Below are 17,555 nucleotides of genomic sequence, written 5' to 3'. Positions count from 1 at the left end.
GGTAGATCCTGTGGTGTGGGTTTGATCCCTAGCCTGGGAACTTCCATAGGCTGCAAGAGTGCCCCCACCCAAAGGGAAATAAACAAAATTGTATATATCTCTTTCCCTCTCACATATTCCTTAGTCCATTCTCCACAGTGGCTCTCAGGCAAAACCCAACATCCTCAATTTTATTGGATTATTTCACCAACTAGGAGATACAGTAAGATTAAGATCATTTTCATTTCTACTTTCATCTCAGTAGACATTCTTCAAACAAAACACTACTTTCAATCTTTCTCTTGGCAGAATATAAAACATTTGCTGACTGGCCCTTCTCTCCTTACCAAAATTTTGTTCAAATTATTGGTTTGAAGATAACACATTTATCGCTCTACTCTTCCCAACTGCTTATTCTTCCTCCTTAGTGGATCTTCCCTCTTCCTGATTACCAAGCACCTAACAGCAGCATGCCCTGTCAATTCTATCTTATATACCTCAAATATATACCTCGAATCTATCTACCTGTCCTCTTTCCATCTCCATTGCCATCACCCTAACCGATTCAATATTATCTCTAGCTTAGACCACGCTACAATTTCTCAATCAATCTCGCAGTTATAGCTTCTCTTTAATTCTACAGATTGATGTTACTGTTTTAGACTTTATCACTCCCCTGCTGAAAACAATTCAAAAACTTTCAGAGTTCCTGTCATGGTACAATGGTTAACGAATCTGACTAGGAACCATGAGGTTGCAGGTTTGATCCCTGGCCTTGCTCAGTGGGATAAGGATCTGGCATTGCTGTGAGCTGTGATGTAAGTCGAAGATGCGACTCGAATCCTGCATTGCTATGGCTCTGGCATAGGTTGGCAACTATAGCTCCGATTAGACCCCTAGCCTGGGAACCTCCATATGCCGCGGGAGTGGCCCTAAAAAACACAAAAAGACAAAAAACAAAACAAAACTTTCAACTGCACTTTAAAAATCCAAACTAATGATAGTAACCAAACCATAAGTAACACTCAACCAAGAATTACTGGATGAATGAATAAATATGAACAATCAAGACTTAGTCTTAAGCTCTGTTCTTTTCTCTATATACTCTAAGGAGATCCCCTCTTGCAGTTAAAGAGCATGTAATGATTCTCAAATAAGAATTTCTTGAGCAAACTCTCATTCTATCTCTAGTTCCAGGTGTTCAATTTTAAAACCTTTACATTTATTTTTTCTCAAAGGCTAAGTGAAAAAAAAGGCACAACATAGTTCGCTACCACTCATGCCAATAAAAGGAGTATTATATATGCATATATAAAACTGCATGCATATTTGTTTACATATATATAAAATCTCTAGAAAGACATTCAAGAAACTGGAAACATTGTTGGGAAACTATATGGACAGAGTTCAGGGTGGGAGAGTGATTTTTGACAATATGAATGTATTACTTATTCAAAATAAGGAACTTAAAAACAAACAAGTGGGAGTTCCCGTCGTGGTGCAGTGGTTAACGAATCCAACTAGGAACCATGAGGTCATGGGTTCGATCCCTGCCCTTGCTCAGTGGGTTAACGATCCGGTGTTGCCGTGAGCTGTGGTGTAGGGTGCAGACGCGGCTCGGATCCTGCGTTGCTGTGGCTCTGGCGTAGGCCGGGGGCTGCAGCTCCGATTCGACCCCTAGCCTGGGAACCTCCATATGCCGTGGGAGCGGCCCAAAGAAATAGCAAAAAAGACCAAAAACAAAAAACAAACAAACAAACAAAAAAAACCCAAACAAGTGGAGTTCCCCTTGTGGCACAGGAGAAATGAATCCAACTAGGAACCATGAGGTTGCGGGTTCGATCCCTGGCCTTGCTCAGTGGGTTAAGGATCCGGCGTTGCCATGAGCTCTGGTGTGGCTTGAAGATGCGGCTCGGATCTGGTGCTGCTGTGGCTCTGGAGTAGGCGCACAGCTCCAATTAGACTCCTAGCCTGGGAACCTCCATATGCCGCAGGCATCCTTATACAAACTAAAAAACAAAGCAAAACAGCAAGTCTCTGAACTAATGATAAATGTAAACCTGCTTTCTTCTCAGCTTCCCAGTTTCTGGAGGGAACCATCATTTTCTTGGTCTCAAGACTCAAAAACACTAGTAGTGACCTACTATTCCTTCTTTCATATTTAATCCTTTACCAAATCTTCCAGGACTTTCTTGAAAATATATTGGAGTTTTTTCTGCTCCTTCTTTCCAATCTCATTTACTACAGTGGAACAGACTTTCATTTTCTTTTCTTTTTGGCTTTTTAGGGGCACACCTAGTACAGAGGTTCCCAGGCTAGGGGTCAAACTGGAGCTTCAGCCTCTGGCCTACACCACAGCCACAGCAATGCAGGATCTGACCCATGTCTGCGACCTACACCACAGCTCATGGCAACGCTAGATCCTTAACCCATTGAGCAAGGCCAGGGATCGAATCTGCATCCACATGGATTCTAGTTGGGTTCCTTAGCTGCTAAGCCATGACTCTCATTTTCTAGTATCTCAATTATTGCAAATAGTCTTGCTACCTAAAGCTGTTTCCCTCCCTATTCCCGGTTCACTATTCATGACATTGCCACACCTGCTCCCTAACACAATATTCCTTTCATGTTAGGCTCCTACTCAAGAATCTATAATGGCTCCCCTTTATTTAACAAACCAATCTCTCGAATAAGAAACCTCTGCTGCAAATAGGCTTAATACCTTCTGCATCAGGTATACTATTTCCTTTCTTATCACAGTTCCTTCAGCAGACACCACCAAGGAGAGTGAAATTTTTCCTCAATTATTCTGGCTCAAATAAATCTCTCCTTTCTCTAATTTTCTACTGGCCAAGTCTGTGGAATAAAATTGTTTTTCATAGTATTTTGTGTTGGTATATAACTGCTGTATAATCTCTATTTAAGAAACTTAACCATTTTATGCCTAATGCCTTATCTATGAAATGCTTTCCTTGGCTCTCTATGAGGACTGGGTTGAAGAACTTTATCAGCTAATTTATTATTATTCTATTTCACCTGTTATATCTTTTCTCTCAATAAAACCCAGGATGAGACCTTCCTTATACATACTTCCCAAACCCTATTAACTCACAATTTTATTAAATATAAAAGGTATATACCCTAAGATCAAGTGGGATTGACTCTAAGTAACTTAAAATTTAGACACATGTATTCTATTTCCACTGCATCATCCTCTTCTCTTTCCAACATGTTTATTCAAATAAACATTTCACAAGTTTATTTGCTCTTTCAAGTTAGGTATATCTTCTTCCCATTAACTATTTCAATATTGTCCCCAGCAAGTAAGAAAGTGAAGTGAACCGAAGATTACCTATTGATATTGAGTTATTTGACATTCAACTCAACTTATTCTAACTTATTTTTTTTTTTGGCCATGACTAGGGCATGCAAAAGTTTCCAGGCAAGGGATCAAACCTGCGCCACAGCAGTGATCAGAGCCACAGTAGTGACAATGCCAAGTCCTTAACCCAGTAAGCTACCAGGCTAACTTATATTTAGCCCACAACTCCGCACTTTGCTTTCGGAAAACAGAACAAAAAGGGGCTTTTTGAGTTAATAATTCAGTACTTATTTAGCTCATTTTAGAATTGTAATGTTGAAAAAAGAATGTTAAAATATTCCTCTATGAATTTATTCAATGTATGTTAATGTAGCAAAATATCGTATAAATTATAAATGTATCATTAACTCACTGAAGTTTTTTTTTTTTTTTTTTTCTTTTTAGGGCCACCCCTGCGGCATATGGAGGTTCCCAGGCTAGGGGTCTAATCGGAGCTGTAGCCTCTGGCCTAAGCCACAGCCACTGCAACGCCAGATCCAAGCCGCCTCTGCGACCTACACCACAGCTCACAGCAATGCAGGATCCTTAACCCACTGAGCAATGCCAGGGACTGAAGGCTTTCTAGTTGGATACATTTCCGCTTTGCCATGACGGGAACTCCTAAAGTTTTTTTTAATTAAAATTCAATATTGATCAATATACTTCATATAAATTTTGGAAATAATTCTCTAGACTAATTTACTGAATACTTAAATGAAGACATTAAAAAAATAATTCTAATGAAAACAGAAAAATATCAATATGTTTGGAAATCCCAATTTGTGTAACCTGGTAAAAAGGCGCACTTAGCAAGATTTTGGTGAAAATAAAAAAACCCCATTATCTTTACAAAGAAACTAAGTTTAACATAACTCCCATTTAGCTCTTCGATTTCTATAAGAAAAGTGCACTCAATTTAAACAAAAATAAAGAAAATAAATGACCCCTTTGAGAGTTCTTTTACTTTGTTATTTAGTAAAAGTACTTTGATTAGGAGAAAAATAATAAAAAAGTGGTACAGTAGAAAATTGACAGAACACTGTAAACCAGCTATAATGGAAAATAATAAAAATCATTATATGAAAAAATAAAAAGACCTAATGTTTAGATTATTTAAATGTTTATATTAAATTATATTATTTAAATGATTACAAAAAACATTTTCTTAATGGCATAAAAAATTTTTTTAAATAAAGGTTTTCTTCCTCCAGTACTTAAATCTTCTAGCAGAGTAATATTATACATAAAATTATGTCCCAAAGTTTCTAAAAATATTCACCGAACCACTGTGTAATTCTGGACTAACACTGGGGGACCACTATATACACAAACCTCCACCATAATGTGATATTTTTCAATTATAACAACAGCTAAAGTATCTTGTACACGATCGGCGAAGAATCCATAACATAACTGATTTGTAGGGAGTCACACTTAAAAACACAGTTCCTGAGGTTTTTATATTCATGCGTGTAGAAGAAAAAAAAAAGATTACAAAATATTAGTATTTCTTTCCCCACAAAGCAGCAAACAAAAACAAAACAAATGTGGCAATCTGGTAAAAGTCAGTACAAAGACAGAGTAACCGTCTGCCTGGCTGACTTCGAAATTAAATTTACTTAAATGTCTACCTTAAAATCTATGGTATAGGAAACATCTTCAAGTGTTCAATACAGAACAAATGTTTAATCTGATCCTCCAACAAAAAAGACACATTTTCTAAGCAGAGGAAAAAACTACTAACTGAATATTACAATTTAAAAAATAATTTAAAGGACTAATAAAGAATGTATTGTATACATAAAACAACTGTTTAACAGTAAGGCTTTTACTAATAATTTACTGTGTAATAGACATAATTTCATTTCTCCAACTGTGAAGTATTTGTTTCTGGGCATTCAAATTTTCATTGACCCTGAAAATACTAAGCATTGACGATTGTAAATATAATTGTTAAATAATTTACCTTTTTCCTTCAAAAATCTCTGCATATTCACTTCACACACTGCACACACACCAAAAAACTGGAAATAATCCCAATGTCTAACAATAGGTATACATCATATATCATACAGTGTTTTTAAAAAAACCCAACTAGATCTACATTGTTAACACAAACAAATCTTCAAAATAATGTTGAGTGAAAAACGAAAGTTGCAGAGTACATATAAGAATATGAGATCATTGCATAAAGTTTAAAAACACATAAAAGACTACATATTATTTATGGATACATACATATGCAGAAAAGGTATAAAAGCACGTACAGAAATAATATACATCAACTTCAGAATAGTGGTTACCTATAGGGAGGATGGAGAATGGATAGAATGTACAAAGGGACTTTTTAACTCTAGCCACAATATTCAACACTACAAATAGATCTGAAGCAAATATGGTATAATGTTAACACTGTTAAATTTGGTGGTGTTACACACTCATTATATCAGTCTCTGTACTCTTTAATTTTGAAATCTTTCATAATAAAAGTGAAAACATTCACAGAATAAAGGAACGGTTGAATCACTGCTGCCATTTCCAGATTAGATAAGGCACATTAAAACAAGTTTTCTTTTCCTAAATAAGACAATAAATATTAACAGAAAACATTACATAATACGCAATGTACACTTTCATAAAGTATCCATTATTATATTAAAAATATACAATTAAAGAACAGGATTTAAAGGTTTCTATTTCAAAAACTTTACCTTTGCATAAGTCAAAGGATGTAATTTCACACTACAAACAGGTTTTCCTTGCTTTAAAGAGTACCCTTTGAATTTTCTTTTATGTCATTTCCTTTAAATGTGACTGAGAATAAAAGGCTTAGTGTACAGAGTATAGAAGATACCTGCCTAACTGCAGTTAAATAAGACTAACAAATACACTGTATTCTAATATAATCTAAATTGAATTTGGCTCAATTAAAAGATAATAAATTACTGCCAGAACAAAAGCTTTCATTTTTCAGTGAAACTTTTTCATCTGCAAGGGAAATAACATGTGCCTATAATTTAGTTTACCAGACATGTTTTTTTCTGGTCAGGAAAGCTTTCCCATCTTTCTCAGATTAATATTTCCTTGATCAAGGATGAAGTCTTTCAAATTAAAGATAAACAACTACTTGCCTGTTGTTTCTGATATGCAGTGTTTGGATTTATCTTTGATTCCAAGAGTAGTGATCCTGAAAGTTAAAAAGACAGTATTTATAAGGTTTAATTTATAAAACCCTGAATAAATCATGAGAATACTAAAAAACCTTTTTCTCCCTCCCAGCAAGACACCTTAAGTAATCAAATGTATTCCATTTTACATTTTTCTCTCAAGATCTGGGCTTCGTATTTAATTTTGAATATATCACCCCATTCCCATATACCCTTAAAGGAAAAAAATTCATCTACCACCACCAATGTTCAGAAGAAGAATATACGGAGACTAGATTACTTATTAGAGTTTTATTGAAATAAAAATTTTAAGGTCTAAATGACCACCTGAAGCCAAATTCTTTTTAACAAAGTTATTTTATTGCATTTCCAGTTTAACAAATTAAACAAATTACAAAGGACCACAACAGGGATCTAAGTACTTAGTACACAAATTACAAAACTGCATTTCTTTTTCTCCTTAGGAACAAAAGGAAGAACACCTTATGTAAAAACAAATGTCCATGACTATTTAAAATAAAAAGGAAAGTGCGAGAGTACAAAATATGCCAAGAATAAACCAAAGATTGCTATTTTTCTTTTATCTGTACATATCAGTTGTTCAAATCTAGGCGTTCAGATTACAATGAGAAAAGTGTTTTAATTAGGGCTCAACATTTTATAATTTAAGAATATTTTACAGGTGACTCGTACAATAAATCAACGAATACAAGTTTACAATCTGCCTGGTGTCCTAACTTGTTTAGGGTGTAAAGTATCCACTTTTTCACAGCACTCTCTACAAAGGTAGCCTGGAGGGATCCCAGACTGAAGATGTATGTGCTTGTGCGTGCATGTATCTTGTCAACAGCCTGCAATAACCCCAGGAAAAGGTGCCTCTTGTTTTTCCCCAGCACCTGTCGACTGTGGCATCTGAAGCTCGTTAGTAAAACGAGTTAAAAAAAAAAAAAACACGCAGAAAGTAAAGTTTCACTAAGCCTTTTGTACCAGGCATATAATGGATAAAAAAATAACGGGAGTCGGGGACGGTCAGCTCCCCCGAAGGAGATTCACTACCTAGTCTTCCATCTCTTCCTCCCTTCTCTCTCACACTTTCCCCTGCTCAAGAGGCGAGACTGGAGAAGAACGGGTCAAATGTTTAACAAGGATGGTAGGCGGGGGAACAGAGAATCGGCGTCTGACCGAGGGTAAATCCAGACAAAGTTGTTTCCTTCAACGCACTGAAGTGCACGCACAAAACCAATGCGCTGTCCTAAGTGGTTGTAGTAACAGTACCCGGCCCAGGGCCTAAACGCCAGGGCTGTGCCCAAACCGGAGGCATTGTCCCCTATCCTACGGTTCCAATAACCTTACCGTCGGACTCTGCCCGAACCAGCAGCGACATCCCCTTGAGCTCCTCCACATAAGTGGAGGAGACGTGCCCGGTGCCTCGGTCGTCCCATTGCCGGTCTTCGTTCAGGGTATAGACCTTCACTCGCCGCCTCGTATCCGACATGGTGGCTGCTGTCCCCACTACTCCAGCCGCCGCCTCCTCGTTCACCTAGTCCGCCTCTCTCACTCTTGAGAAACGGTAGCGGCGGTGGCGGCAGCGGCGGCGGCGGCGGCTCCGGAGAGGCCTGAGTTCACCATGGCTCCCAAGGTTCAGCCGCGGGAAAGGACAACACGAGCCACTGAGACCTTTCCGCCTGGAGTCCCGGTTTCCTCTCACTTCACCCCCGCTCACACCCACCCTCCCCGCCCTTTGACCCCCAGAGCTCTCTAGCTCTCCCGCCGCAGCCACCGCCGCCGCCGCCGCCGCCGCCGCCGCCGCCGCGGTAACTGCTACAGATCCGCCATCTTGTAACCCGATTCTCTCTGCCTTTCTCTTCCTCCTCCAGCAAGCTCGCACGGGCTGTCCTAGCAGGGGCTACGGCGGCCGACAAGTCCAACATGCATCGCCTCGGTTTCTGCATGCGCTTCCCGGGCTGGACCGTACTCGGTTTTCTCGCGATGCAGGGTACTGGGCTGAGGTGGGAGGGCCTAAGTGCGACTTTCTCCTCTCTCGACCCCGCCTACTGGCGCGTGATCTCGGCTGGGAGGGCGGTTCTCGCGAGCCTCCAGTCACGGCTGGTACCGCGAGACTCTTCTCTGTGCAGACCGCCAGAACCGAGTTGTGGATGCGGCTTCCGGCGGTTGCTGTCTGTGACAGGCGTGTGGAAGAGCCAAGCTCTGTGGAAAAAACAGAGCAAATCTGGGAGGTACGCATCCTTGGACAGGACTTACTCTGAGCCAAAGGGAAGAAAATGTGCTCGCACTCCTTAATGGAAGCTCACCCTGTCAGCCTGTAGGAGAAAAACAGTTAAAACCTCTTGTCTGTGAAGACTTTAGGAATTTAAAATGTCTAATGCGACCCCAAACCCACTGCAATTCGTAGTGGAGTCTGTTATAGTTAAGCATTTCCTCAGGAAGTGTTCGTGTTTGTCCAGAAGATTGTAACATCGTACAAAGGTGTGACAGTTTCTTATTTCCTGCCCAGGCGTTTTGCCGTTATGCTTTTGGTGGCTGGCCATTGGAAAGCATACTTTCCGCTTTGTGAAAATATGGTGTTCTTCCCTAATTTGTAATCTCGGAAAATGAGTCTTCAGATAAGTTTAGGGAACTGGCGGGAACTACCTGCCTAACTTATCTAAGCATTGTTTTTGATATTTTTGAGTTTCTCTTCCTGGCATTTCTTGCATTCTCTCTCGGGAAGACTTCTGCACTGAGGAAGAAATTCTTTTGGCGTTTACATTAGTTGTCAAACAACAGATTAATTTTCAAACATTGCACGGTGGATACGGGTGAACTGAGCAGTCATTTATTTCAATCCTTGTTTTCTTGATAGACTCCTTTTATTCGTTTTTTTAAGGACAGTTCTTGCCGCTAGCTCTTTACAGCTCTTTAGTCTGAAAGGTGAAAATCAGGCGAAATGCACGTTTTGCTGCAGCGCATCTTGGGAGTTGTAGTCATCCTAATCCATGGTTTGTCGAAACGTGCTTATGTTTTGACTAGATCTTGTGTGTACACCCTTCCGCATTGCACTGAAACGTGAGAATGTTTTAGAGCAGATGCCTGATAAAAAATACTCATTTCAAAATCTGGATACATAGGATTCGTATAGGATTTTTTTTTTTTTTTTTTAATCTAAAGAGGACCTAAGAGGAGTTCCCGTCGTGGGTCAGTGGTTAACGAATCCGACTAGGAACCGTGAGGTTGCGGGTTCAATCCCTGGCCTTGCTCAGTGGGTTAAGGATCTGGCGTTGCCAGCGTTGCCCTGAGCTGTGGTGTAGGTTGCAGACGCGGCTGGGATCCCGGCGTTGCTGTGGCTCTGGCGTAGGCAGGTGGCTACAGCTCCGATTAGACCCCTAGCCTGGGAACCTCCCATATGCCGCAGAAGCGACCCTAGAAATGGCAAAAAGACAATTAAAAAAAAATAAAAAAAATAAAGAGGACCTAAGAAAATATACTTGAATTAATACACGTAGCAATAGAGCCCGTTAATTGCTCTGATCGATGTGGACTAAATGTGTTTGGAGTCCAGAGGAAATAACATTTCTGTCTTGGGTCAGAGAAGGCTTCACAGATAAATTTTGGGTCTGATGTTAGAGGATTCCCTGAGTGTGAGTTTGGCTTGAAGGGTATTCAAGGCTGAGGGGGCTAGGTGAACAAAGTCGTAATGTGTTACTGGCCTAAAAAATCTTGTATGTGTCATGTATTAAGTTAAAGGAATGAGAACTATACAGCAGCCACTTTGACTATACATGTTAAGAATTTAATACCCTACAAATAAGATCTAATACTGGAAAAAACTGAAATAAGTCATTTCTTGTGTTGAATCATTTAACAAGTATTTGATGAACATGTACTATGTGCTAGACAGTGAATAAATCGAAGAAGTTCCTCTTCTCATGGAGCTTACATTTTAGAGCAGGAAGATAATAAACAGATGCCAGGGACTGATAAATATTATGACCAAAAACTAAGAGTAGCAAAAGGTTAGAGAGTGGGTTTGAGAGAGGTAATGGTGTTTATTGAGGAAGGTCTTGGAGGGGTGGCATGCAGCCATGGATTTCCCTCAGGGAAGAGAGAGCCAGGAAGCAGGAATGACACATATGAAAGCTTTGAGGCTGTAGCATGCTGCATGGGTGAGAGGGATAGCAGGGAAACCATTGTGATTGTAGTGGAGCGAGAAAGAGGGAAAATAGTGGGAAATAAGGTTGGGAGTGGGAGAGAGGCTGTTTTAAAGCTCCTTGAATTTTACTTTGAATGAGTTACACATACACTAAAGAGTTCTGAAATGAGTAACATGATCTTTCTGAACAGTGTTTCAAAGCATCCCTCCCATCTTCCATGCCTTTAATATCTCTTTTCTCTAAATATCTGAAAGGAAGGAACAGTTTAACCCTTAGGACTCATCTCTGGCCCTTGCTGGATCCTCAGGCATATGCTCTTGTTTTTTCTTCCACTAGGTCACAGGGATTCCCTCTTCTACTGTAACAGGCCTATCTCTAACATTTCTAAGGTCCGGGACAAGCCTGCAAATGGAAAACCATATACTGTACTTCTAAAGATTTAAGATTTACTTATTTATTTATTTATTTTGTATTTTTAGGGCTGCACCCATGGCATATGGAGGTTCCCAGGCTAGGGGGTCTAATTGGAGCTACAGCTGCTGGCCTATGCCACAGCCACAGCAGTGCCAGATCCTGAACTGTGTCTGTGACCTGCACCACAGCTCACGGCAAAGCTGGATCCTCAACCCACTGAGTGAGGCCAGGGGTCCAACCTGCAACTTCATGGTTCCTAGTTGGATTCGTTTCTGCTGCACCACAATGGGAACTCCTAAAAATTTAAGTTTTCAATCAAGCTATTACCTTTTTCCTACCTTCAGTATACTTGAAGAAATATATTTTCATAATAGCCTGGAAGCCATATTCAAATCTAGAATTCCTTTTTTGGGCCGCAACTGCGGCATATGTAAGTTCCCAGGGGCTAGGGGTCGAATTGGAGCTGCAGCTGCTGGCCTACACCACAGCCACAGCAACGCCAGATCCGAGCCTCATCTGCGACCTACACTGCAAATTATGGCAACACCGGATCCTTAACCCACTGAGCGGGGCCAGGGATGTCATGGATACTAGTCGGGTTTGTTACCTCTGAAGCATAACAGGAACTCCCAAATCTAGAATTGTTGAACTCCTCAGAGTTCCAGAGTCTCCCTTTGGCTCCTGAAGTCCTTAGTCTGCCTTCTTTTTTTCACACCTCACCTCTGTCCTGCACTTTGATAGCCCTTAACATGCACACATAGGATACCCCAGCCTTCTGTCCAAGCCCTGTGTACGTCTACACTTCTTAAATGTAGTCACTCCTTGGCCATTCCTCAGCAGGACAGAATTTAGAAATTATGTATGTGGTTAATTTCCCATGTTTAACCTTAACCAAGGTATTGTAGCATGTTTTTATGGCTTTTTAACTTTTTTTCTCAAATCCACTTGAAATTTTTTGAGTATATGCAGTAGGATATCAATTTAAAAATTTCCCCTTCAAATGGAGAACCACCTGTCAACATCATTTAACAGATGATGAAGATTATTATTAGAACAAATAACTGAAATGCTATTTAAGTCATATTCTTTATTACATTTACAGACACACACATACTTGTATATCTAGATTGGAGTCTTAATCCACCTCTCTTTTCCCAAGTTTTATTTGATAAACTCTAGTATGACAGTTAATTGCTATAGTTTTATAGTTTGTTTTGATTTTTTATTGGTGTGGTGGCCATATAAATGCACCACTCAGATCTCCTTAAGGAGAACCTACTCTGGGGAATAGTTGACTGATAGATAGCTGCCACCCCTTTGACTTCATCATTATGTTTGTGCTAAAGCTACAGATAGCTCCAACTGCTCCTGTCCGGTGGCTGAACACAGGATGAGTACAAACTTGTCCTTTCCTGTCCAAAGTAGAACTCCTCTAATGGCACTTTTGGCTGGGGAACTTAGCCAGAATGAGACTTTCTTGAAATTATACCACTCTGAAGCTCTTACTACCATTTCCTTCCCTTTTTCCTTTCACAGAAAGCAGACTTGCGCTACTGTCTGCAGGCTTTCCCAGTTGCTGGGCTCACCTATATTATCCTTCACAGACATTTTCCCGAGTCACTGTTTTGTATGTCTGATCCCTTTTTGGCATCTGCTTCTCTGGGCACCAGAACTGACATAGGTGATACAGGGAGTAGTGCCAGAAATCAGGCAGTAAGATGTAGTTTGGGGAATTGTTTACTCAGTCCCTGGAATGAAGGTGGCCATTTGACTACTGTTTTCACCAGTAATGACCTAGGAAAATATCCTAGAAGGGAGGAATGCTGTTGCCTGTTCACTGATTCAGGGTTTGAAAGATATCAAACAAGGAGAGCAGAGCTGGCCGATTTAGTTGTAACATTGCCTTGCAGAGGGATAATTAGTTGAGGGCACTTAACACATAGTTAAAAACTAAGTTTGGGAGCCAGGAGTCCTCTTTGGGCTTCAGGAGGCCCTTATTTCTTGCAGTGGAAAAACAAGGGATTTGACACTTAAAGCTCTAAAGATATCTGAGTGCTCAGCCTAGGGAGGTCTGCAATGCAACCAGGGTCCTGGTTGGGAAAGTCTGAAACTTTGAAACTTGATGGCTGCCTGAGGATTTGTCTCTGTAGGTACCCCTGGATCCTCAAGGCTTGCATAAGTAGTTTATAACTCCTAGAAAGAGGTAAAATTTTGTCTCCCTTGCAGAAAGAGGGCAACTCTTCCAGAGTTGCTCACATGCTTCTCCTAGCTGATAGGGTGCAGTAACTAGGGTTAAGTCTAGTCCTACTATGCCTGGAGACTGCTGGATCTGATAAGGGAGGAAAGAGGTTACACACCGAGAGAACTGAAATAATAAGCTAGCATGTACTAGGAACAGAGGAATACACTTGGGATTGGATTTTGAGGGTGCTTGATCAAGAGGGCTGGAGGTTAGCACTGGATAATAAGATTTCATTGACTTTGGGACAGAAGATTTAATCTTGGTCAGGACCCAGGAGATGGGGCAAACTCACTGTTGGCACAGCTTTTTAAAGCCTGGAAAAAGTGAGAGAAGTGGACATGAGCTCATACCACACAGCATTTGACTGCTATTTATTTTGGCAAACCTATGTGGCCACTGCTCGCTTATTAGTCTAATTATTTTATTATTATTATTTTTAAAATTACTCAAATGAATTTATCACATCTGTAGTTGTATAATGATCATTCACAGGATTTCCATCCCATAACCCAAGCACATCCCCCCACCCCCCAAACTGTCTCCAGAGACCATAAGTTTTTCAATGTCTGTGAGTCAGCATCTGTTCTGCAAAAAAGTTCAGTCTGTCCTTTTTTCAGATTCCACATGTCAGTGAAAGCATTTGATGTTGGTGTCTCATTGTATGTCTGACTTTACTTAGCATGATAATTTCTAGGTCCATCCATGTTGCAAAAAATGCTGGAATTTCATTCATTTTAATGGCTGAGTAATATTCCATTGTGTATGTGTACCACATCTTTTTTTTTTTTTTTTTTTTTTTTTGTCTTTTTGTCATTTCTTGGGCCGCTCCTGCGGCATATGGGAGGTTCCCAGGCTAGGGGTCTAATTGGAGCTGTAGCCGCCAGCCTACGCCAAAGCCACAGCAACACGGATCCGAGCCGCGTCTGCGACCTACACCACAGCTCACAGCAACGCCGGATCATTAACCCACTGAGCAAGGGCAGTGACTGAACCCGTAACCTCATGGTTCCCAGTCGGATTCGTTAACCACTGCGCCACGACGGGAACTCCCTTTTTTATTTTTTATTTTTTATTTTTTGTTTATTTATTTATTTATTTATTTATTTATTTTTTGTACCACATCTTCTTGATCCACTCCTCTGTCAATGGACATTTAGGTTGTTTCCATGTCTTGGCTATTGCAAATAGTGCTGCAATGAACATAGAGTTGTGGGCTCTCTTACTTCTGGTGTCTGCCCCCCTTGTGGCTGAAGTGGGTATGGGGGCTTGCTGTAGGCTTCCTGATGCAAGGGACTGATGCCTGCCCACCGGTAGGTGAAGCTGATTCTAATCCCTCTGGTGGGTGGGGCTTAGTCTCTGGATGGGATTAGAGGCAGCTGTGTGCCTGAGGGGTCTTTAGATAGCCTGTTTACTGAGGGGCGGGGCTGTGATCCCACCTGGATTGTTGTTTGCCCTGGGGCTTCTCAGCACTGACTGACCAAATTTTCCCAAAATGGTCACTTCCAGAGAAAGGCATGCTGCTGAATATTCCCGAGAGCTTTGCTTTCAATGTCCATCCCTCATAACAAGCCACATTCACCCCTGTTTTCCCAGGATGTCCTCCAAGAACTATAGTCAGGTTTGACCCAGATTCCTATGGAGATTTTGCTTTGCTCTGGGACCCAGTGCATGTGAAAGTCTGTGTGCGCCTTTTAAGAATGGTGTCTCCATTTCCCCAGTCCTGTGGAGCTCCTGCACACAAGCCCCACTGGCCTTCAATGCCAGATGCTCCAGGGGCTCTTTCTCCCAGTGCCAGATCCCCACACGTGAGAGTTTGATGTGGGGCTCAGAACTCTCACTCCTGTAGGTGAGTCTCTGTGAACCAGTTAGTTTCCAGTCGGTGGGGCTTCCCACCCAGGAGGTATGGGGTTGTTTATATCGCGAAATCGCCCCATCTACCTCTTGATATGGCCTCCTCTTTTTCTTCTGGAGTAGGATATCTTTTTTAAGGTTTCCGGTCCATTTGGGTGAAGATTGCTCAGTCTTTAGTTGTGAATTTTGTTGTTTTTAGGAGAGAAGTTAAGCTCCATTCCTTCTATTCCACCATCTTAATCCCATCTTGTAAGTGTCATATTTATTTGCATTTGTCTACCTCTCCTGCTAGAGTCTATTTTATAACAGTTTAAAGTCGTTTTTTTTTTTTAAATGGTCATCTGCAAATGTTTTTGTTCTTCTCTACCTTCTTTTAAGCCTATCATGGTTATTAGGACCTCAGAACACTAATGAGAGTGAGTCGTTATTCTTGTTTTGTTCCTGACTTTAATGTCAATATCTTCAGTGTTGCTTTTACATGTTCTTAATTTCTAATATATAATAACTTGTCCTTACCAAGTTAAGGACATATTGTAATAGTCTAAAGTCTTTAGGAAATGTACATTGAATTCTATAAATTGCCTCTTTTGCATCTAGTTATCACAGGGTTTTTCTCTATAATTCATTACTGATATTAGATGCCTACCTATCCTTGTATTCCTACAGAACTACTTGGTTTTCATAACTATTGCCAATATTTTATTAAGATAACTTATCTGGGAATTCCCATTGTGGCTCAGTGAGTTAGAAACCCAGCTAGTATCCATGAGGATGCAGGTTCGATCCCTGGCCTTGCTTAGTGGGTTAAGGATTTGGTGTTGCTGCAAGCTGCAGCATATGTCGTAGATGTGGCTCAGATCTGGTGTAGCTGTGGCCGGCAGCTGCAGCTCTGATTTGACCACTAGCCCAGGAACTGCCAAGTGCCACAGGGAGGCCCTAAAAAGAAAAAAAAAATTATGTTTTCATAAATGATAATGGTCTACATATTTTTATGCTTTCTTTTTTGTAATATCTCTTCTAATTTGAGTTCTTGGCAATTACATTAAATTTTATAGCCACAATATCAAAACTATAGCTAACTCTGCAGTTTTGGTTTTCATGAAACTTTCCCAACACATGCAGAATAAAGTTCAGAGTCCTAAGTCTGATATTCTAAGCCCTTCTACAGTCTGACCTTTATGTACTGTCTTCTTCATCCACTGATAAAACTGTTCCTCTCCCATAGGTAGCCTTTCTCTTTTTCTCTTTTATAATGGTCCTTTATAAGCCCAGCTCAAACATCACCTCTCCATAATGAAGTCATTCAGATTCTAAGTCAGACACCTTTCTCTTCAAAACTGTTTCGCCTCTCCAGGTTTATTATTTTTGTCACAGACCTACTATCTTCACAACCCTCAGGCTGAAATCCTCAACTCTGCTTCCTTTACCCCCTACCCAATCCCATTCTACCTGAGTTAAGTCTATCCATTTTCTTTCTATATTTGTTCTGCAGTATTGTGGTATCAGCTCAGCCCACTTTTCCTGAACATTCTCCTTTTCTAGGAGTGGGCCCTTGAGAATTCTGACCAGTTGTTTGCAGTAGGTTTAGCATTACCAGATTTAGCAAACACAAATACAGGACCCCCAGTTAAAACTGAATTTTAAATAAATAAGAAATAATTGTTTAAAATGTTAAGTATATCCTAAATATTGCATGGGCCATATTTACACTGAACATTTGTTTACCCGAAATTCCAATTTCTCTTGGCATTCTGTTATTTTATCTGGCAATCCTAATCAGATTTGACACCTTTCTCAAGCTGAGTCTGTCATTTTCTCCTGCAGGAGAACTTGAACTCAGAGACAAGTAACTTCCTATGGGGTAGCCATCTTTTGACCTGTGCATCCATGAATAAAGCTATTTTGTGCCACGCAGCACAAATGAAAGGCCATGAGACTCCAGACAGGGGGAACTTTCTTAGTTCCTAATAACTTGACAGTCTTGGTTTCACTCCACCACAGGGAGTATGACTTGGTTTCTGTGAAATAAATTCATGGCCCTGTGGTAGAATTCCTCCTTTGCTTTAGCTTTAACTTAGATTGGTTTCTATTCCTTTATTCTAAGACATACTCTCTTTTCCATTTTCGCTGCCTATACCACCCTGATCTCTCATGAGCCTGGAATTTTGTAAAAGCCTTTTAAACTTTTACTAGATCTCTGTGTCTTTCTTCTCCTTAAAAGTAAACAAGCATATTTAATTTAATCTTGCCTTGTTAGATGCTCTGAAAATAATCACTTTGCACTATAAAATTTCATTCATAATATTTGCTTTCCAATTCTAGTGAAGAATAGGAACAAGATTAAGGAGTAAAAGACTATATGAAATTGGTTTATAGAATGGCTGCTATAT

General features: G+C 40.3%; 2 protein-coding genes across 12 annotated transcripts in view; one reads left to right on the top strand and one right to left on the bottom strand.

The window, feature by feature from the left end:
• Nucleotides 1-8,357, bottom strand: part of PPP4R3B (protein phosphatase 4 regulatory subunit 3B) — a gene marked incomplete at its 5' end in the record, with an annotated part of 58,745 nt that extends 50,388 nt beyond the window's left edge. The window contains 3 exon segments of the mRNA NM_001244675.1: nt 6,472-6,527; nt 7,861-8,105; nt 8,323-8,357. Coding sequence (NP_001231604.1) covers nt 6,472-6,527; nt 7,861-8,002 — 198 coding nt within the window.
• Nucleotides 8,567-17,555, top strand: part of CCDC85A (coiled-coil domain containing 85A) — a 691,471-nt gene continuing 682,482 nt past the window's right edge. For all 11 annotated transcript variants that reach the window (XR_002342946.1, XR_002342945.1, XR_002342947.1 and 8 more), the window contains exon 1: nt 8,567-8,744. The gene's annotated coding sequence lies outside the window, so the exon portion shown is untranslated. The remainder of the gene's footprint in view (nt 8,745-17,555) is intronic.

The sequence above is a fragment of the Sus scrofa genome, chromosome 3, assembly GCF_000003025.6.
Source record: "Sus scrofa isolate TJ Tabasco breed Duroc chromosome 3, Sscrofa11.1, whole genome shotgun sequence".
Taxonomy (NCBI): Eukaryota; Metazoa; Chordata; class Mammalia; order Artiodactyla; family Suidae; genus Sus; species Sus scrofa.
The sequence above is the reverse complement of the archived record's forward strand: the minus strand, read 5'-3'. Positions and strand labels throughout refer to the sequence as shown.